The sequence below is a fragment of the Schistocerca cancellata genome, chromosome 8 (genome assembly GCF_023864275.1).
Source record: "Schistocerca cancellata isolate TAMUIC-IGC-003103 chromosome 8, iqSchCanc2.1, whole genome shotgun sequence".
Lineage (NCBI taxonomy): Eukaryota > Metazoa > Arthropoda > Insecta > Orthoptera > Acrididae > Schistocerca > Schistocerca cancellata.
Genome location: NC_064633.1, coordinates 415,487,720 through 415,511,328, shown reverse-complemented (window position 1 = coordinate 415,511,328; position 23,609 = coordinate 415,487,720). Strand labels below are relative to the sequence as shown.

The 23,609-nt window shown below is 38.8% G+C and overlaps 1 protein-coding gene across 2 annotated transcripts in view; it reads left to right on the top strand.

The window, feature by feature from the left end:
• LOC126095256 (uncharacterized) overlaps nt 1-23,609 on the top strand; it is a 131,627-nt gene that overhangs the window by 103,874 nt on the left and 4,144 nt on the right. For both annotated transcript variants that reach the window (XM_049910009.1, XM_049910010.1), the window contains exons 7-8: nt 10,444-10,591; nt 11,368-11,655. In XM_049910009.1, coding sequence (XP_049765966.1) covers nt 10,444-10,591; nt 11,368-11,655 — 436 coding nt within the window. The remainder of the gene's footprint in view (nt 1-10,443; nt 10,592-11,367; nt 11,656-23,609) is intronic.

Below are 23,609 nucleotides of genomic sequence, written 5' to 3'. Positions count from 1 at the left end.
TAGGTGGGTGGATCACGTAACTAATGAGGAGGTATTGAATAGGATTGGGGAGAAGAGAAGTTTGTGGCACAACTTGACTAGAAGAAGGGGTCGGTTGGTAGGACATGTTCTGAGGCATCAAGGGATCACAAATTTAGCATTGGAGGGCAGCATGGAGGGTAAAAATCGTAGAGGGAGACCAAGAGATGACTACACTAAGCAGATTCAGAAGGATATAGATTGCAGTAGGTACTGGGAGATTCAGAAGGATGTAGGTTGCAGTAGGTACTGGGAGATAAAGAAGCTTGCACAGGATAGAGTAGCATGGAGGGCTGCATCAAACCAGTCTCAGGACTGAAGACCACAACAACAACACCCTTGCCAAGTAACCAGTGAACTTGTTAATGTCCTCTCTGGCTGCAGAAATTATTTATTTTGCCAGTACAGAGGCAACTTGTTTTCTAAACCCATTATAATTTGTTCTGTTTCTGACTTGGCAGTAATGTATGGCAAAGTAGTTACCAACTTCTGTACAAATCTCTTAATAGTGTCTTTCTTTGGGTTAAACTTTTCACCTGACCAAAAGCTGTCTAATACTTCCATCTGTTTTTTTTCCCTCCAGTATTCCTCAAAGAAAACCTCTTTAAAACTTTCCCTGCTGTCATAATTGGCTACGACTAAATTCCCCCAAACACTAGCTTCTCCCATAAGATTAGATACAACAAAGCGTATTTCCTGTTTGTCATTACTTGACCCAGGCAACACATCCTTATAATTAGTCCAGAGCTCTTTGGAATGCACACTCTTATTGGGCTTAAAATAAGCAATTTCAGATGATTCTGCAGCACTATTTATTATTACATGACTACTACTGTTAGTATTTTTCTGTCTACATTTGTTAGTCTAATGTCATTCTCTTGCAGGTCACCATTTACTGCTATACTAAATTCTGACAAGTTAGTTTCTAAATCAGTTATTCATGCACACACATGCCCTACGAACAGTTTACACTTGTCACTTCCCCCCTTAATTTTACTATCGAGAATTTTATGGTCCTAATGACACTGTTTTTCCACATGATTTACTTGGGCCTGTGCTCTATTCAAGTCAGCACTTAACTGTTCACCTTGCTGTTTACTACCTTCAGCATCTTGTTTTATATGTAGGGTTAGCTCACCTTTTACTGTTACAATACCATTCTTACATTCTTCTTTACATGGAAAATGTGTCCTTTCATGCTGTCGTTAAGCTGTGATACCTTATTTTTTTTACAGAATCACTTAAGCCTGAAATTCTATGATCCATTTCTTCCTGAATTTACCAAGCGAGGTGGCACAGTGGTTAGCACACGGGACTCACGTTCAGGAGGGTGATGGTTCAAACCCGTGTCTGGCTGTCATGATTTAGGTTTTCCATGATTTCGCTAAATTGCTTCAGGAAAATTCTGGGATAGTTTCTGTGAAAAGGCAGAACCGACTTCCTTCCTAATCCGTCCATAATCTGATGGGACCGGTGACCTGACTGTTTGGTCCTCTCCCCCAAATCAACCAACCAACCAATCCTGCTGAATTTCCTCTTTAAAATTTTTCAGTTTATTATCAATTTGTTCTGACTATTTTGTAAACACCTGACTAATTTAAAAAACAAATCCACTTGTTTTACTGTCCACATCTGACTTAAGTTCATTAATTTTTCTATTCATTTCATTGACCAGTCCATTTATTTAACTATTCATTTCATTACTTAATCCATTTATTTCAGATCTCACTCCATTCATAATACTACTGCTAATACCAACCATCTGTTTCATATGTTTTGGAACATGGTTGCAAAGCTAACTTTCTGCTCACCAGCCTCCAAGGCAACTTCAGTGACAGTAAATGGTACTAATTTAACATTAGGCACAGGTATCTGTTCCCTACTTGTTTCTTGAATACGAGTTCTTATATTTTTCTCATCAGCTTCAAAACCTGGCGTCCTTTTCATTTCCTTCACAAGATCTGGTGCCAACGTAACATCAGCTTTCACTGCATTTTGTTCATTAATTGACCCATAAGTATCAGATATCAGATATTGAATTTGGATAGTTACTGTCATTAATATGAGACACATCAAAGCTAAAGTTTCCTTTTATATTATCATCTGCATGTCCTGAATCATCAAAATGTACACCCGCCTTCCTTTCACTTATTACAGGCTTATCACTTTTCTCCATTTTGACAAGTTTCTTTCCTCACTCACACACCAAATGAAGCAAAACACTACTTAGCTTTTTCTCCATGTTGCCAACATGGCGAGATGCTACTGCGAGTCTACCCACCAAGGGCTGCCAGCTCTGACCTAGTTTCTTGGACCCCACAGCACCATCCACAGCTGCTAACTACTCCTGCTGCTGATCTGCTACTGCTCGCTGCTCTCAACTGCTCCCATCGGCATTCCTGTAGTTCTCTGATCTCTTTGCCTGCTGTGTTCTGTCCCTCCATTAATACTGTTCACGGTATCTGTACTGTATTTAAGTCCTTCTCCTATCGCCTCAGTTCAAAAGTTTATCTGGACATGCATGGGGTCTTTCAAGCACAGGATTTACACTGCTGCTTGTGTTCATTTGACACTGAACTTTGCATTTCCCTGAGTACTAAATGCGCTTTTCCCGAGCACTAAATGCACCAAATGTGGATGGGCAGGTTGGTCTCTCAATGTCCTTTAAACAGTATGGCTGCCTACCTGGTTAGGCTACAAGTTGTCTGCCCTTCACTCTGCAATGGTAGGTTCTGTTTAACCAACAAAAACAGTGTTGATGAAAATTTGACTAAATACCGACCATGCAAATCCACATAACTCCAGTCCTTGGGTAGTATTTGACAGTTAATTAAACTATTGAGCGTTTGGTATTCTTGCATGAGTCATTCGAAAAAAATGTCAAAAATTTAATTTTATTGCTTTATTCTCTTTAAAACAAGGAAAACGGCTATCAAGTCCACATTTAATATCCCAAGCTCAATTGTGCAATGTTACTGACTGTCTCAGAAACAGGTTCACACTAGAGATGGGCAAAACTGTTCTTTTCAGAGATCGGATCAGAACTGTTCACTCCCTGAAATGAACTAGCTCTTTTTCATGACTCACCACTCATTCACAATAGAAAATAAATGGAAGGCACATTGCCCTTTAAACTTGGTTTATTCCAGTACTATACCTGTATTTTGATCTTATTTGATCCTATTTTGAAGTAACACAGATAATGAGTAAGAATTTTGTAGTGTTTATTGAAATTTCCACAATATGACAAAGTTTTTGATTATTGATTTATTTTGCACTATCGTGGTTTTTTGGGTGATCGGAAAATGTTGTAACTTGAGATTTACATTAACAATATATTTGGCTATAATGTATTAAAATTTCATTAACCTCGTACAAATACATCGCAAGCCATATATTTTTAAAGTGAATGTTTCCTTCCGAAGACGCCTAAAATCGCAAAATCCGTACCAGGATAAGAAAAAAAATATATAAATTTGACTGTAAGACTAAAGTGCTGCACATAGCCTTATGCAGAATAAAACAAGGAAAATATTGGTGTTTCACATTTTGCAATACGTTTATCGGTTCGCTCGTAATTAAAGCGTAAATTCGAGTGTCCATAATAAAAATCCTATAGTAAGAGGAGTCATCAGGAACCTAATCTGATCAGTTTAAACAAATAAAAATAAAATAAAAACAAATGATGTATACATAACATAATAATGTATTTAAAAAGAAAGATGATGAGACTTACCAAACAAAAGCGCTGGCAGGTCGATAGACACACAAACAAACACAAACATACACACAAAATCTAGCTTTCGCAACCAACGGTTGCCTCGTCAGGAAAGAGGGAAGGAGAAGGAAAGACAAAAGGATATGGGTTTTAAGGGAGAGGGTAAGGAGTCATTCCAATCCCGGGAGCGGAAAGACTTACCTTAGGGGGAAAAAAGGACAGGTATACACTCGCACACACACATATCCATCCACACATACAAGACACAAGCTTGTGTCTTGTATGTGTGGATGGATATGTGTGTGTGTGCGAGTGTATACCTGTCCTTTTTTCCCCCTAAGGTAAGTCTTTCCGCTCCCGGGATTGGAATGACTCCTTACCCTCTCCCTTAAAACCCATATCCTTTTGTCTTTCCTTCTCCTTCCCTCTTTCCTGACGAGGCAACCGTTGGTTGCGAAAGCTAGATTTTGTGTGTATGTTTGTGTTTGTTTGTGTGTCTATCGACCTGCCAGCGCTTTTGTTTGGTAAGTCTCATCATCTTTCTTTTTAAATATATTTTTCCCACGTGGAATGTTTCCCTCTATTATATTCATAACATAATAATGTAATATACATAGCGGTATTACTACGAAGAACAATATCCAGTAGAGACGAACTCCGATGCAGAAGCGCTGAGTCAAGCAGGTCAAGCCGCAAGCTGTATTACTGCGTGAGCTAAGACCGCAGAGACCAGAGTGACACCTGAGTTGCTTTGCTCAACGCTCTGGCTAGAGTCGAGAACGGTGGGGTGAGCGTTGAGCGGGCGAGTTCCGAGGGTGGGGGGAGCGGTGAACGGCCACCAGTCACCCGCTCCGAGACAAATCGTCCGTTCTCTTGCGAGCAGGTTGTTGCAAGTAGTTCTTATGTTCTCCGCTAGGAGGCTCTCTGTCCTGTTGCTCGCATCAACTGCCCAGAGGGCAGGACGTGCGACTGAACCGATCGCCGACAGAGTGCGATGCTAAGTTAAGCTGCGCCAGACACTGCACGCGGCAGAGGACGCACAGAGACAGCACGGCATATGTGAAACACAAAATCCAATGGGGCACTGCACAATGCAGGCAGCCAAGGTAGAAGCAGGGCAGAGGCCGGCGCCGGCTGTGTTGTGTGGCGTGCACTGTACTCTGACCAGCAGAGGCGCCGCTGATATGCTCTGTCTCTCTCTCTCTCTCTCTCTCTCTCTCTCTCTCTCTCTCTCTCTCTCTCTCTTTCTCTCTGCCGTGGGAAACGTTTGGAGCTACCGTTCTTTTTTTCTGAATCACTGCTTGTTCACTCCTTTGAAAGATTCAACTCTATGAATCAGTTCAGGAGCGGATCCCCCATCTCTAGTTCACACCCAAAAGCAGCCAGAAGATATTTAGTCCGGCCTGATACTTTAAACGTCTTTAACAGTCACTGACCCACGACTACTTGGGAGTCATTTCCTTGTTCAGTACGCTTCCTGTAAAGAAGTGCTCATAATAATGTCTCATTATATGCACATGGGGTTTATGGACGACATGAAGTATTCACACATGAATATATCCTTAAATAAACCACTCACAAGTTTATTTCATTCACTGCTGCACTGTCATCTGCTAGAAAACACACACCAAGAAAAAATGCTGCACTGTCATCTGCTAGAAAACACACACCAAGATCTCGTGAGAAAACATTACACTACAATACTGCACAAAATTGCAATGAAATGTCAGTTTGTTCCAAAGATATTAACTATCAAACAGTGTCTTCATTTTTCTGTGCCCTTCTGTATAAGGCACTGTTAATAATGCTATTTATTAAGCACGAATAGTGTCATTATATGTTCTAAATTGACAATTTACAAACATTTCATCCCAGCAGATGATGGTTTTTATCCCCCCCCCCCCCCAATCCCCACCTGCCCCCCAAAAAAAAAAAAAAACAAAAAAAAAAAAAAAAAAAAAAAAAAAAAAAAAAAAAAAAACAACCGGTGAATGGGGGGGAGGAAGAAGAAGAAGAAGAAGAAGAAGAGAAGCATGTTTATAATGTGGAGGAGTGTCTTTTTCAATAATCCAAGGGTAATGACCAGTTTTTGGTGTATTAAGTTTGCTAATTGGTTACATTTACTAAAGCACATTCTCAGGCAGCTGGTGATTATATTTGCAATTCAGACACCTGCTGACCTGCCTTTCTTGCATCTGTCAGTCACTCATGTCTGGAGTGTCCATTTGGCAGTTGAGTGTCCTTACCATTTGTTCCTAAATTGACATAAGAAACTCCTCAATCTTAAAATAGGTCATCCATAAGCCACAGTAAGGAAACAGCCTAGTCAGCATAGGATTTTCTGTAGAATATGGAGGAACATCCCTATGTGAATTCTTTTCTTCCCGTGCTGTTTACATTTGGTCAGCCAGTAGTTCAGCTTCACATTGTTGTGAAGAGAAACGAAGTAGACTTAGTTGTTGCCAAACACCACAACTTGTTTCATCATTCCATCTACAACATTGAACTTCATTATCCCTACTGTTCAGACCTTATATATATATATATATATATATATATATATATATATATATATATATATATATATATATATATATATATATATATATATATATATAAAAAAACAAAGATGATGTGACTTACCAAATGAAAGTTCTGGCAGGTCGACAGACACACAAACATACAAACAAAATTCAAGCTTTCGCAACAAACTGTTGCCTCATCAGGAAAGAGGGAAGGAGAGGGAAAGACGAAAGGATGTGGGTTTTAAGGGAGAGGGTAAGGAGTCATTCCAATCCCGGGAGCGGAAAGACTTACCTTAGGGGGAAAAAAGGACAGGTATACACTCGCGCACACACACATATATCCATCCGCATATACACAGACACAAGCAGACATTTGTAAAGGCAAAGAGTTTGGGCAGAGATCCTCTCACTCACCAGGTGTACTGGTATGAAATGATCGGTTTTTTTGTGAAAATGAAACACTAATTTTGAATTGAAAAGTAAAAACATTTTATTCCAAGTACTGACCATTGCTTTTTATACATTTTGACCACCTTTCTGGCAATTTGTGGACACCACATCAATAGAAATGTTCGTCTTTTGAAGCAAACCTGTCAGACACCCAATTTTTGACTTCTTCATAGGAATCAAAGTGTTCCTCATCCAATGCGTGTCCCATAGATGGAAAACAAATGGTAGTCAGAAGGGGCCAAGTCTGGTGAATACGGCGGGTGGGGTAGCAGCTCCCAGCCAAGTGTTTTGCTTGTATCCTGAACCAGTTTTGCTTTGTGTGCAGGTGCATTGTCATGTAAATAAATTACTTTGCCATGTCTTCTGGCCCATTCTGGTCTTTTTTCGATCAATTCATAGTTCAAATTGATCATTTGTTGTCTGTAGTGATTAGTATTCACAGTTTCACCGGGTTTTAGAAGCTCATGATACAACACACCTTTCTGATCCCACCAAACACCGAGCATTGTCTTCTTGCCGAATCAATCTGGTTTTGCAGTCGATGTTAATGGTTGTCCCGGATTAACTCATGATTTTTCCCATTTAGGATTCTTAAAATAAATCCATTTTTCATCGCCAGTAAGAATTTGATGCAAAATTGATTTTCTCTTGTCTTTGAAGCAAAATTTACAAATGGTTTTTCGGTTTTCCATCTGTCTTTCATTCAATTCATGTGGCACCCATTTTCCACACTTTTGGCTCTTTCCCATAGCTTTCAAACAGTCCGAAATTGTTTGTTGTGCAACATTTAGCATTGCTGCCGTTTGCTTCTGACTCAAAGTATCATCTTCATCCAATATTGCTTGCAATTCAGCGTCTTCGAACTTTTTTGGTGGTCTTCCACATTCTTCATTTCTTACATCAAAATCATTATTTCTGAACCATTGAAACCATCTTTTGCATGTTGCTTCTGATAGAGCATGATCACCATATGCCTCAACAAGCATTCGATGTAACTCTGCAGCATTTTTTTTCAAATGAAAACAAAAAATTAATGCTTTCTGCAAATCATCACTTTCTGGTACAAAATTCGACATTGTTAACACGATGAAAACATATGATGTTGTTTGTTCCATAACTTGATGTATACTAAATATCGTTGACAGATGTCATACCAACCAAACACAAAAAAGTTACGGCTCGTTCACAACAAATATTCCCTATCGACGCATTTGTATCTTAACGCTCATTTCATACCGGTACACCTGGTAACTATCTTTTATATCACAATATATATTTTTATAATAGAAGGAAACATTCCACGAAGGAAAAATATATTTAAAAACAAAGATGATGTGACTTACCAAATGAAAGTGCTGGCAGGTCGACAGACACACAAACAAACACAAACATACACACAAAATCCAAGCTTTCGCAACCAACGGTTGCCTCGTCAGGAAAGAGGGAAGGAGAAGGAAAGACAAAAGGATATGGGTTTTAAAGGAGAGGGTAAGGAGTCATTCCAATCCCGGGAGCGGAAAGACTTACCTTAGGGGGAAAAAAGGACAGGTATACACTCGCACACACACACATATCCATCCACACATACATAGACACAAGCAGACATTTGTAAAGGCAATGTCTGCTTGTGTCTGTGTATGTGTGGATGGATATGTGTGTGTGTGCGAGTGTATACCTGTCCTTTTTTCCCCCTAAGGTAAGTCTTTCCGCTCCCGGGATTGGAATGACTCCTTACCCTCTCCTTTAAAACCCATATCCTTTTGTCTTTCCTTCTCCTTCCCTCTTTCCTGACGAGGCAACCGTTGGTTGCGAAAGCTTGGATTTTGTGTGTATGTTTGTGTTTGTTTGTGTGTCTGTCGACCTGCCAGCACTTTCATTTGGTAAGTCACAATATATATTTTATATCACAATATATTCTTTCAATCTCTTCATCATCTTTGAGCTATTTGGCATATAAAATTGTACTAGTGTGGGTATTGACCTTGTGTCTATCTTTGTTATGATAATGTGTTCACTATATTGTTCATAGTATCTTACCCACATTCCTAGTTTCTTATTCATTATTAGATCTACTCCGGCATTACCTCTGTTTCATTTTTTGTTTATAACCCTGTATACCACCATGGCCATGTGAGTCCATTTGGCTGTCTGTGTGGTTGTGTGTGTGAATGTGTGTACTTTCGCAAGAAAAAGAGCAACTGTTCAAAAGTTAGTGTGACTGCTGTTCCGTGTTACATGTCTCTGTGCTACATGCATGGCCTGCTATAGGTGAGTGGTTGCCTTTCCCTTATTTTACGTATAACTCTTACACATCTGACCAGTAATCCTTTTCATCCTGCCACCAGACTTCATTGTTTCTAACTATAATCTATCCGTTTCCCTTTCCAATTTTTTTAGTGTAGCTATCCTTTTAAGGGGTCTAATATTCCACACTACAGTCTGCGAAATGCCAGTTTTGTTTTTCCTGATGATGACATCCTCCTGAATAGATCAGACCTTGAGATCCAAATGGGTGAATATTTTACCTCTGGAATATTCTACCTAAGGAGATGCCATCATCATTTAAACACATAGTAGAGCTGCAAGCCCTTGGGAAAAGTATAACAGCTGCATTTTTCCCATGCTTTCAGTCGTTTGCAGTACCAGCGCAGGAAGACCATGTTAGCTGATGTTACAAGACCAGTTCATTCAGTCATCCACCCTGTTGCCTCTGAAGTTACTGAAAAGATTGCTGCCCCTTTCCAGGAACCACATATTTGTCTGGGCTCTCCACAGATATGCCTCCGTGGTGACTGCACCTACAGTATGGCTATCTGCATCATTGAGACACACAAGCCACCCCACCTTGACAGTGTCTGTGGTTAATAGGACAGTTGCTACATACCAGTTTATATTCTTGGACATGTTTGTACTTGCACTGAAATATTGAGATAAAATAAGACCAATATTCCATGGAAAATGCAGCTTGTTCTAATATGATGTTCTGAATACATTATTACAAGCTGGTGAAAGATAACTGAAAGACTACCAAGTGAGTGTAAGTAGCCTTCAGTGTAATGTATTAACAACTTCAAACGATGATAAGGCCAGAATGGATGTTGAGCTAGGCCACAGCCAGAGACAATGGCCATTTGTTTGTGAGTTGCGCTTTTGTAAATGTATGTGTGTTTTCTATTTTTGAAGAACAACTTCTTTGTCCTATAGCTTGAATGTTTAGCACTCTTTTTATTGTGCCTATCTACAACTCAATGCCTCCTCTATGTGGTGAGTAGCAATCTATCCTTTCATATTGTATTAACAACTTCTTATTTCATGTGTGCATTGCACAGACTCACATGAAATAGAGTGTGTGTGTGTGTGTGTGTGTGTGTGTGTGTGTGTGTGTGTGTGAGAGAGAGAGAGAGAGAGAGAGAGAGAGAGAGAGAGAGAGAGAGCGTGCATGTCTTCAAGCATTTTAGCAGCATAATAGTATCTGAAGAAAGCTGTTTTGTTCTTGCAGTGACTCACCCACACACGAGCACAATTTTCTTTCAACCTGTTTGTCTGTCTGAGCAGCTACTATTCATCCTTTCATTAGCAGGCTGTAAACATACTAAAGCTCTGCCAGTGTGTTCATACTACTGAATTACTAATTTTGATCTTTTATTTGACTACATTCATCCTCCCAACTTACTTACATTGACTGAATTTTATTTTGACCTCTACATACATGTAATATTTCTTTTCATTCAGGATACCCCTGCTGGAAGGCAGAGCTGCTCGCAATATAAACTGCCAGAAAGAAACTGGAAGTAGCTGGTGTGGTGTGTGGTATGATAAAAATGACATCAACCAGGTTGTTGTTGCCGACAACTGTTGTGTCACTTGGCACGATATCAGGGTAAGTTCAGATGTCTCACTCCTACAGTGCCCACTGCCCTCCGCCTCCTCCTTGCCCCTCTCCATCACCCTCTCTCTTTTTCACTGAAATGTAAGTATTTGTACATGATAATTTTGCACACGTAAGTACGTGATAATGTTGCACCTGATTCATTGTGATTATTTGCAGCAAAATACCATTTCTGGCTTTATCATAAATGACTGCATTTTTCTCATCCAGTTTGATATTGTTTACCAATATGAAGATTGATGATATCTCTTCATCCATGCTGATTGATTGATGTGACACTGTGGTAGCACATTGGACACTTATTAAGGAGGGTGGCGGTTTATAGTTTCCATAAAATGACTAAGGTGAATGCTTAGAAAGGGCATGACTGAGTTCTTCTCCAGCCCGAACTTGTTCTACATCTCTAATGAGCTTGTCATCAACTGGATGCTGATCCATAATATTCATTCCTTTCATTCTCGTGGAGGATTGGAATTGAGGAACCCATTGTAATTTTTCTGATTTGGGAGTACGTTGATATTTATGAAGTACATAGAAGGCAGAAAACAAATTAATAAACAATATTTTGTGTTTTTCTGTACTTATTTGTTCTTTGCTACAGTGAATACACTAGCTGCTTTTCATTTTGGATTGCTAACTTGTGGCTGTAGAAACCTAATAGAGAAAAGTAATATTTAAATGTATGTGTTCATAAGTGTGATGAATGTTTTGTATTTTTATTTCTTGCACAGATAAGCAGCACTCATTTTTTTACTGTATTTTTATAGTGTGGACTTAGTAAGAGTAAAGGAATTTGCCTTGCGAGCACCAAACACAAGCTGCCACTGGAGTGGTCATGCGAGGAAGTCTCACTTTTGGTGTCATCACAGCTGCACCATCAGTTGTACATCGGCACTACCCACAGCCTGCTGCAGGTCGACAAAAGGTGGCCAACTCTAGCGCCACAGCCTGTGCGTCGATGGACACACATGCTAAATGGGCACTTATTGATGGGTCAGACTGTTCCACTCCAAGGAACAAAATCTGAGATTATTTGTGTTTCCTGTACCCAGCAGGTAGGTAGTTAAAAGCTTCATACTTTCAGAAATTACTGATCTTCTTCTTCTTCTTCTTCTTCCTCGCGGATAGATCACTTAGGACCACGCGTAATCAACATTTGTTGGCCTTCCTTTTCGCCCAGTATTAACTTCATAAACAACGAATGGGCTAGCTTTCGTTGCGTAGACCATGTATGTCGGTTAGTTTTTCTCTCTTCTTCCTCAAAACCCCGTGTGTTTGTGATTTTTCTGATTTCATTTCTATCATGTAGATTTGGAGACCCTAATTCTCTCAGGTCTTTTTCCGTCTGTTTGTACCAGTTTGGTCTTGTAGTTTTGTTCTTACTGATATTCTATTTTAATTGTTTTCACAAAAGTTCATTTCTATTTTTCTTTATAATAATATATTAGTAAATATCAGCCAGAAGAAATCACAGTATTTTATCTTGTGCTGTACAGTACCATAGGCATAAAATAGTTTTTTGAGCCACTTTTCTATAAATTATTCATCTGGTTGTTTTTCTGATACATTTCTCCAAGTTTTACTTTTTCTTCTCTTTGGAGACATTAAGTACTTCATTGACATAAAAACTTATTTTCTTTTCTTCTCACCTATCCCCACATGCCATTTTATAGTTAGCCACCTCATGCATTGCTGTGGTACACATTTTTGTGAGATATACTAACACTGCAGTGTTCATCTTTGGCACCCTAGTGTAAAAGGTGACACAAAATCAGCTAAGTGCAAAATCCACACAGTTTGCATGTTTATTTACTTATTAATATACCTAAAAACAAAGATGATGTGACTTACCAAATGAAAGTGCTGGCAGGTCGACAGACACACAAACGAACACAAACATACACACAAAATTCAAGCTTTCGCAACAAACTGTTGCATCATCAGGAAAGAGGGAAGGAGAAGGAAAGTCTAAGTTGACCGTATCAAAATTCATGCATGTGCTGTGATATATTGTGTATTTTCATACCATTTGTGCCATAAAAATGTATTTTGTATATATTAACATGAATAAATATGTATTTTTTGAAGATTTTCAAAGGTTACAAGTGTCATTCATAACAGTTTGTGTAGTAATTCAGCTTTTTTAAATTTGTTAATGTAGCACATCATGTTACATTTAGCTTTCCGTTTCAACGTGAATGTATATTGTGTGCATTTATCATAAATTATTGCTATTTTTGTCATTTGTTAGCACCTACAACCTCAAACAAGTTTCAGGAAATTAGTGACTTTTATCCTAGCTTTCTCTGTTGCATTTATAGAAATCTCATTATGTATATTTATTGCTTCATTTCTTAAGGAGATTCGTAATATTTTTAGGTTAACAGAACCAGAAATTAAAAGACAATCAGAAAGCTTATTTTAAAGTTATTTGTTTACTGTTCTGTTAACCACTGCACCAGCCACAAAGCAAACCCCACTGTGAAAGCTGTTCTCAAACACGGGAGAAGTCAGTTGATGTTCATAAGCAGCTGGAAATCATCCTGAGTAAGTTCCATGTGCTCCTGTGGATTGTGTCCCCCCTTCTACAGGAAGGACAGGCTGTATCCCTACTCATCGATTTGACTGTGAGTGATGTGTCTGTGATATGGCTAGGTGCCCTGTACAGGAGAGACAAGGACCAGAGAGAACTCTGGATTTTGTACCCTTCCCCCAACCAGCCAGTTTGAGATGCTGTCTTTGACTGAAACAAAAACTGCCAGCAGTGAGAGTCACTTCACCTGTTGTGCCTTGTGTCAAGAGGAAGCAAACACAAAGGGGTAGGAATCTATTATATGTCAGCAGCTCAAACTTACAGCAAATAATTTTACTCCATAATGAACACCAGGTGCTTTGAGAGTCTATGCCTGGGGCCTCATTCAACTTGATGAAGAAGCTATTCTGGCAGCCATTGAGGGAACAGGGTGCAACCAAATGCAGATTGTGGCACAGATTGCAACAAATTATGCCTGTTGTCTGGGCTCTAAGGTTGTACTTGGATCGTTTCAATAACTGGCAGAGAAGGTCGAGAAGACCAGCCTTCCTCACAGAGTTTTAATGAAGCTCACAATTGGTAGCACCATCCCCAGAACTGATCATGGCCCCCTGGTTTGAGTTAAATGGGAAAACTGAATCAGAGGTTTCAATCATTCTGTGACGAGCTAGGCTGTGGCACGGTGAACTTGACCATAGCGTTTGGGGTCCTCCTAAATGGATCAGGTGTGCACTACACATCAGAACTGCTACTCAGGTATCTGTGACTCTGTGTCTGCAGTGCAAACAAGGCTGTATGTTTTTTTTTAATTATGACATACTCTGTCCAGTCCATATAATGATAACTGTAAGACACCCAGGACCCAGAATTATAAGATCCAAAGAAATGATCCCAGTGGACAAGAGTATTAGAATCCTAGTGATTGACTGCCAAAGCATTCACATTAAAATGCCAGAGTTTGAAGCAGTCCTAAAAAGCATTAGAGCCCATAAAATGCTAGATACAGAAAACCTGAAATTAACAGCAGTGAGGTTTTCAGGGAAAATTTAAGCGTGTATCGAAAGGATGGAGTAATGTTAAAGGGAGGTAGTGTATTTCTCACAGTAGACAAGAAATTCAAATCTATTGACATAAAAATTGAAATTGCATGTGAGATTGATTGTTGGGTAAGACTCAGTATCAAGGTTGGCTTAAACTTATACTTGTATTCTTCTGTTGACCACCAGACTCAACTCCAGATAAAACCAAAAATTTTAGAGGAAACCTAAGTTCAGTTGTACGTATAAGTTCCCCAATTGCACTTTCATAATTGGAGGAGACTTTATAATCAACCACCAGTTGACCGAGAAAATTAAAGCTGTGTAAGTGGTGAGTGTGACAAGGTGTTCTGGGACATTACTAAAACCATTCTCTGAGAACCACATAGCACAGATTGTTCAGAAACTCACTCATGATGGACTATATTGGATCTAATAACAAAACATAGACCTGACCTCTTTGAGGATGTTCACATAGAAACTGGTATCAGTCACTATCAGACAGTTGTAATAATGTACATGGGGCAACTAAAACAAGCCAAAGCATTTTTGCGTTAAGCAAATCAGATATAGAGGCAGTAGTATCATATCGCAGTAAGGAATTCGAAACATTTACGCCATTCAAACATGGGGTGACTGTCAAGGAGTGCTATGGGCAGGTGATCTACTTTGGCAACTAGTTGCTGACTAGCTGGCAATGCATTTCCACACACACAGCAACTCAGAAATGAGAAACTGCACTTGCCGTGTGTGGGTGTCGAGGAGAAGGAGTATTGTTTGTTGCACCTGAGCATCTTTCGGTTACACATGGCATGTCGAGCACATATTCAAGCTCAGAGGAAAATGTTCTCTGTTATTATTACACACAAATAAGAAAATGAAGAAAATTCTGGAGTAATATGTACATCCAAAAAAATATAAACTGCAGACCATATGTAGCAGCAAATAATTTGAAATTTGTAGCTTTTTATAGAATAATTAAACAATGTTACAGCAATTGGTGCAGTCGATTTCTTCCACCATAACACGTCATTCCATTTATTTCGAAAATCAAAATATCTTGATTTATGGACATGGAAATGTGGTGATGGTAGATTGTGCTCATTAAATCATTTGCATGTGAACACCATTTTATTTACACATATTGGAGATCATTTCATTTTTCACATCGGAGATTTGTGGCTTTTCACACTTTCATTTCATGTGACAATACAGTTTTTCAGAATGACAGAGGCTGCTAGTCACGCAGAAGAATACTATCAGTAGATTTACAATTTTTTGTACAGTTGTTTCTATTGACATACCTGTAATTTTATTTAAACAGTAGGTGTACAGTTAACAACAAATGCAATATGAAATTGTTTTCCCACTTCATACCCCACTTCCTCTGTCAAATCTCTCCTGCAGTACCTTGTAGCTGTATAAAATGGGATGTTCTTCAGATCCCTGTATGAAGCTACTTATCATAACCACTCATTTGTCTTTGAATTAATCCAACACAGAGCTGTGTTCAAGTGCATGACAAAACTCAGATCTCTTGGCAATGCAGGTGCAGAGTCAGTGGCAACATATTACAAGTGATGTACTATTGAGTCACTTGGCAGCCTGCGAAGTCCTATTTAACTACATAGGAAGTGATTTGCTGCCAACCCATTACTAACTCATGTTGGCAGAGAGTTGCTTTTGAGTTGCCCCATGTGCAGAGGACCTTAGTTCTGGAGATGAATTTGTAGAAGGTGTCCAGCGAAGGAGTTCCTGATTTCAAAATTAAATATGTCAAAAACTAAGATCAATAGATGAGTCCAACAAAAGGTATGTTTATCATGAAAGCTGTAGAATTTTATACAGAAGTTTCACGAAAGTTTTGAAATAGTTCAGAATCTGCTAACAGATGAAACTATATGCTGTGCAGCTCATACAGTATCAACTTGCATATTTAAACTCATCCTCTGCAAGCAGTCTTTGCAGTCACATCACAATCCCTTCGAAATGTTTACTGCTTGCAGTACAGAGTTGTAAACAGACAGTGAAATTTTCCTTCACATCGTATAGTGTCCCAATGGAAATGGATTCAGATGCCACACAGATTGCCAATTCTGGCTCATCCAGTGTAATTGGGGTGGTTTCGGTAGACAGAGTGTTTCAATGTGCCCCAGAAAAATTAGTCACAAGGAGTCAGATGGGCGATTACGAAGGCCAATCCATCCCTGCACCAGTAAATTTGCAATAATCGAAAACAGTGACTGTATTCCTGAAGTATTCATCAAGAAAATGAAACAACAGTTCAGCGTGATGCTGTCCGGCCCCATCTCAGACGAGCCATTTAGTGGCTGGTCAATCCTCAAACGCTACTGTATGGTGACAAATGTTCCAAAATTGCAAGCTAACATTCGATAGTGATTGGTAGTGAAAAAGGACCAATAGTGCCTCTGCTGCATACTGCAGCCCAAACAGTAACTTTGGAGGAATACAGAGGTTTCAGTTCACACAAATGAGGATTTTAGGACCCCCAAAATCGCCAGTTTTTACCAAGAGTGGGCATTGCCTGCAAGGGCAGTGACTGTTAAAACAAAGTATTTTGAAATTACCCACTAGTCGTACTTCATATTTTTTATTGACTGGTTTTGCTCTTCAAATGAACAAGAGCATCCATTAATATATACAGTTTAAAGTTGACTGACAGCATTAAAGATTGCTTTTAAAGTTGGCTGTCAATGTCATTATTTACTACTTTTCTTTAAACATAAGTTTAAGTACTATAGTAAAGCCAGTTTAATCTTTAGAGCTGTCAGACAACTTTAAAAGTGATCTTTAATGCTGGCAGCTAACTTTAAACTGTATATTCTGATGATACTCTTGTTCATTTGAAGAGTGAAACCAGTCAATAAAAATACAAAGTGCGACTTGTAGCTGTTCTCAAAAACTTCGCTAGTTTTTGTTCATGCACGACTCCATTCAGGTGGAAGTGTGCTTCACTTGTGAACCAAATGCAGCCAGCATCAAATCCTTTATTATCAGTCATTTTGAGGATCTGGTTGACCGAGTCAGCCCTCTGTTGCACAGCTCGTATAGGTATGGCCTGATGATTGGACTTTGAATGGAAACATATGTATGCTCTGTCTCAGTATTTTCTGTGTGCTGGAAAGCTTCAAACCAGTCTCTGCTGTAATTCTTTGGATTAGATTTCCTTGGATTTTGCTGAATAATTCCAGGAACTGTGGCAACATTTTCAGGAGTAAGCACAGTTTGCCTGGGGGCCAACATTCCCCACTAGAGCTTGTGAACGGTTTTTGCATTACGTCCCATTAGGACATTAAATTGTGTTTGAAAACTTTGTCTTATTGCCGTAGGACTGTGTTCTAACCTGTGGTATTCTAGTACAGAAAAACACATCCTTCAGTGGAATACATGATTTCAACCTCTCCCTTCAATATGCTAATCTCCTTTCACATTTCAGTGGCGGACCTGATCACTCTGAGCTGTGGCGCGATTGCAATTACAGAGAATTCTAGCTTTCACAATAAATGTACCACCATTTGTTGCACTCATCTATCAATATTAGTTTTTGAGATATTTAATTTTCAAATCAGAGATTCCTTTGCTGGACACCCTGTAGAGGAACTGTAGCTTAGGTTTAGAAGAACAGTTGGCCATGCACTTGATAGATACATACTTACTGTTAGTAAAACAATTCATGATGGGAGGGTCCTTCCATGAATAGTCACTGTAAAAGAAACCTCTACGTAAACAAACTACTGTGTAATAAATGTCAAAGCATGGTGCTGTAGATAGGAAGATGCTGAGTGACATGTGTTTGTCTGTCAAGAAGGTTGGAGACTTCAGTGACAACTGTAACAGAATATTGTTGAAAGATCTCTCACAAAACTCTAGAAAAACTGGCCATAAGTAAGGGCTGTTAGCGTCCAAATATTCGTGGGTGAGACAGGGATGGAAATCGATGGTAGAAAGCAAAAACACAAACTCTGAACTCCAATTTCAAAAGTTGCTGTACAAATGAAAATCCAGTCGTACAGCCCCAATATAATTCTCGCACCACTGCAAAGATAAGTGACTGATAATAGTGTCAGTGGTGTGGAAACATCTACAATCAGTAAAATTGATGGAATCTCTCTCAGATCCTAAACTGAATTTGTGGACGAGTTAGCCATGTTTTTAATCATAATCTACCATAGATCCCTCGAATAAAAACTTGTGCCTTATAGGGCTAGGCTATTTACACCTACAGTGAAAATGTACTTAATTCATTAAATAACAAATTACAAGCAGCAGGTATTTTCTGTGATTTGTCAAAGGCATTTGATTGTGTGAACCACAACATCCTTTTAAATAAATTAGAATTCTATGGTGTCACAGGCAGCACTGCAAAATGGTTCAAGTCATACCTCGCTAACAGGAAACAAAGGGTGTCAGTGCAAAGGACTAGTGAATTAAGTCATCATCAGAATGGGAAGAAATTACATGTGGTGTCCCACAAGGATCCATTTTAGGGCCATTGCTTTTTCTTGTGTACATTAATGATTTCTCATCAGTTACACTGCCAGAAGCAGAGTTCGTTTTGTTTGCAGATGACACAAGTATTGCAATAAATCGTATGTCGAGTGTACTTCTAGAAAGATCTGCTAATGATATTTTCATGGATATTAATAAATGGTTTAAAGCCAACTCACTGACATTAAACTCTGAAAAGACTCACTATATGCAGTTCAGAACCTGTAAGAGGTTTCCACCCAGCATATGCATAAAGTATGAAGAAGAGCAGATAGAAGAGGTTGACAGTCTTAAGTTCCTGGGATTACAAATTCATTTGGGAGGAGCACACCACAGAACTGCAGAAACGCCTTAACAAATCTGTATTTGCAGTTCGAGTGTTAGGAGACATAGACGACATAAAAATGAAAAAGCTTGCATACTTTGCCTACTTTCATTCCATAATGTCATATGGTATAATATTTTGGGGTAACTCTTCAAGTCAAACAAAAGTTTTCAGAGTCCAAAAGCATGTAATATGTATTATTTGTGGAGTAAATTCATGGACGTCCTGTAGAAACCTCTTCAAAGAACTGAGTATACTAACTACTGCCTCTCAGTATATTTACTCCTTAAGGAAATTTGTCCTAAATAGTATATCTCTTTTTCCAACAAACAGCTCAGTACATACATACAATACCAGGAACAAAAATGATCTGCACAAGGACTTAAAAGCAATTACTTTAGTTCAAAAAGGGATCCACTACTCAGGAACACTCAGCTTCAATAATTTGCCAGCAAACATAACAAATTTAGTTACAAATAAAGATCAGTTTAAAAGAAGCCTCAAAGACTTGATAGTGGCCAACTCCTTCTACTCCATTGACGAATTTTTTAATAGAAACAAATGATGTATTGTATATACTCATACTATTAGTATTGTTATTTCAGCTTAAAAAAAAAAGTGAAACGCCAGTCATGTGAAACCCAGCTCACATTTCACATTTCATACAAGGCATCCTGGATGCAACACATCAAGGCAATTGGGTAGAAGTCATATTTCTTGATTTCCAAAAAGCATTGTCTCAGTCAGACCTTCGCTTTCTATCACAAGTACAATTGTATGGGGCATCAAGTGAAATTTGTGAATGGCTTGAGGATTTCTTTGTTGGGAGGACACAGCATGTTGTCTTGGACGGAAGTCATCAACAGATGTAGAAGTAACTTCAGATGTACGCCAGGGAAATGTGTTGGAATTCCTGCCATTCATGCTGTTTGTTAATGACTTTGCATGCAATATTAAGAGTAACTGTAGACTTTTTGTTGATGTTGCAGTTATGTATAATGAAGAACTGTTCAAAAAAAGAAGCACAAAAATTCAGTTGAATTGTGATAATACTTTTAAAGTGTTGCAGATATTGACAACTTGCATTAAATGTTCAGAAGTTGTGTTTTACACAAAACAAAAAACAATTGGAACTTTCAACTCGTACAGATACCTGGATGTGACTCTCTGTAGTGACATGGAACTGAATGAACACGACATGAAAGTGAATGATCATATGAGCTCAGTCATAGATAAATAAGTGGCAGACTTTGCATTTCCCTGATATTCTACCAATGAACCAGTCCTCAAATCAGATTGTTTGCGAATAATTTGTGAGATCCATCGTAGAATATTTCTCAAGTGTATGGGATCTCTACCAAGTCATACTAACAGGGAATATTGAATACCGGTATGTACAGAGAAGGGCAGTGACACTGAAAAATAAGTGCAAACTCTCCTGAGAAGCCTAAGTTTCAAGAACCTGCTTTAAATGATGAATATAGGACTATGCTACAACCCCCTACATATTACTCCCACAGGAAGTAATGTATCCTGCACTCCTTGTGTGAATGGTGCAGAGCGGAATCTCTCTGCCAAGCACTTCACCGTGGTTTACAGAGTGTGGATGTAGATGCATATTTGTGACTGTCTACATTAATCCTTATTATGTTTACTGCCAAATGACATTTTGTCTTTCCATTGTGTGTGTATGAAAAGAGGTGCAAAATTTAAAAATTATTGTATGTAGTGCAGTACCCACATAGAAAAATGTAATGTGTTTTGCCTAGTGATGTATACAAAAAATTTCAGCTGTTGAAACAGTTGTGTGTGTGTAAAAAAGTTGCTTAAAGTTGCAAGTATTGACCTAACTGTTACATTTTGATCTGGTCTGGCTGTCTCAACTACTTCAGTTATTTATGTAATTATGATTGTTTAAGATGAGTCTATAGTATTTTCTATTTCCTTACAAAAGTATACATCATTGTATTTATATTTGGGTGAATTAAATAAAACACCTGCAAGTAGTTCACAAAAGGCAATATTTTATCCATGGTTGTAGAGCACCATAAATTTTCCATTGACAGAATAATTACAAAAGATGGCAGTCAGATATAGTTTAAGGCTTGATTCTGTCTTTAGGTTGACGTATACACCTCAGTAGAGTGTCTAATAAAATATTTATAATCTCTCTTATATTGTGAAAATTAGGAACATCTTTAAATTATGACATTAAAGAGAGAAGTTTCTTCAGAGTAAAGAATGTGCCACACACAAGATACTGCTACTTTAGTTCATGTTAGGGAAGGCAACCATTCACCTGTAGGAGACTGACACTTGGTGCATATACACACACAACAGAAAACTGTGCTCACTAGCCTTTGAGCTCATGGTCTTTTTCTTCCTACACACACACACACACACACACACACATACACACATGGTCGAAGTACAGAAAGCACAGAGATTGAGACATATTAGAACCACGAAGATACGGAGCTTAAAGGCGATCCCACAACTTCCGGGGAGGGGGAGAATGCAATTTCTACATCTACAGCTATACTCTGCAAACCACATTGAGGTGCATGGCAGAGAGTATGTCCAATTTTACCAGTTATTAGCATTTCTTCCTGTTCCATTCACGTATGGAATGCGGGAAGGCAGGAAGAATGATTTTTTGAATGCCTCTGTGCGGAAAGTAATTATATGAACCTCATCCTCACAATCCCTATGTGAGCAATATGTAGCAGGTTGTTGTATATTCCTAGAGCAATCATTTAGAGCCAGTTCTTGAAACATTGTTAATGGACTTACTCGACATAATTTACATCTATCTTCAAAAGTCTTCCAGTTCAGTTCCTTCAGTATCTCTGTCACACTCTCCCAAGCATTAAACATATCTCATGCCAATCTTGCCGCCTTTCTCTGTATACATTGAAAAATCCTCTGTTAGTCCTATCTGGTATGGGTCCCACAGACTTGAGCAATATTATAGAACTGATCGCACAAGTGATTTGTAAAAAAATCTCCTTTGTAGACTAATCGCACTTCCCCATGACTGAACCTATGTGCTCACTCCATTTCATATCCCTATAAAGTGTTAAGCCCAGGTATTTGTACGAGCTGGCTGATTCCAACAGTGACTCATTGATATAATAGTCGTAGGATACTGTGTTTTTTCGTTTTGTGAAGTGCAAAATTTTACATACCTAAACTGTTACAGCAAGTTGCCGATCTATGTTCCATGTTGAAATCTTACAAGATATGACTGAATATTTATGCGGCTTGTTTCAGTTAGTACTTCACTACAGAAAATCACGTCATCTGCGAAAAGCCTGACTTCACTACTAATATTGTCTGCAAGGTCATTAATATACAGGGAACAGCAAGGGTGCCAACACACTTCTACATATGACAATGACAATCCAAGATAACATGCTGTGTCCTCCATACCAAATGCCCGGAGCTTGTGGTCTAGTAGACACCATTGCTACCTGTGGATCACGGGGTCCTAGGTTCGGTTCCCAGCCAGGTTGCAGATTTTATCGGCCCGGGGACTGGGTGTTTGTGTTGTCCTCATCATTTCATCATAATCTTCATCATTCATGACAGTGGCTCAATTGGACTGTGAAAAAATTGAGATTTTGTACGGGCGTTGATGGTCGCGCAGTTGAGTGCAACACAAACCGCCCATTGTCATCATCATCATCATCATCATCATCATCATCATCACCATCATCATCCATACCAAAAAAGTCCTCAGTCCAGTCACAAATTTCACTTGATACCACCGTGTGATTGTACTTTTGACAATAAGCATAGGTTCGGTACCAAGTCAAATACTTTTCGGAAATCATAAAATACTGCATCTATCTGGTTGCCCTGATCCAAAGCTTTCGGTACGTCATGTGAGAAAACTGAGAATTTGGTTTCACATGATCGATGAGTTCAAAATCCATGCTGGTTGTCATTGAGGAGATCATTCTGTTCAAGATACCTCATGTTTGAGCTCAGAATATGTTCTAGTATTCTACAACAAATCAATGTCAAGGATACTGGCAATGCATCACTTCTACTACCCGTCTTGTAGATAGGTGTGGCTGTGCCTTTTTCCAAAAATTGGGCACGGTTTTTTGTTTGTGGGGTCTACGATAGTTTATAGTTAGAAGAGGGGCTAACTCAGCTGCAAATTCATTATAAAATTTGACAGGGATTCCATCAGGGCCTGTAGCTTTGTTTAGTTTTAATGATTTCAGCTGTTTCTCTGTGCCACTGATACTAATACTTATTCCATTCATCTTTTGAATGGTACAAGATTCTCCTGGGTTTTCCTTTGTAAAGGAACACTTGAAAAGGGAGTTAAGCATTTCAGCTTTTGCTTTGCTAGCCTCATTTTCAGTTCCTGTCTCATTCGCTGGGGACTGGACAGTAACTTTGGGGCCACTAATAGACTTTACATATTACCAGAATCTCTTTGGGTTTTGTGAAAGATCATTTGAAAATATTCTGCTACTGTAGTCATTGAAGACATCATGCATTGATCTCCTGACAGCCAAACATGTTTCATTCAGCACATCTACCTGTACTCTTTACTAATGTGTACATGTTTAAGTTTGTAGTGCTGTC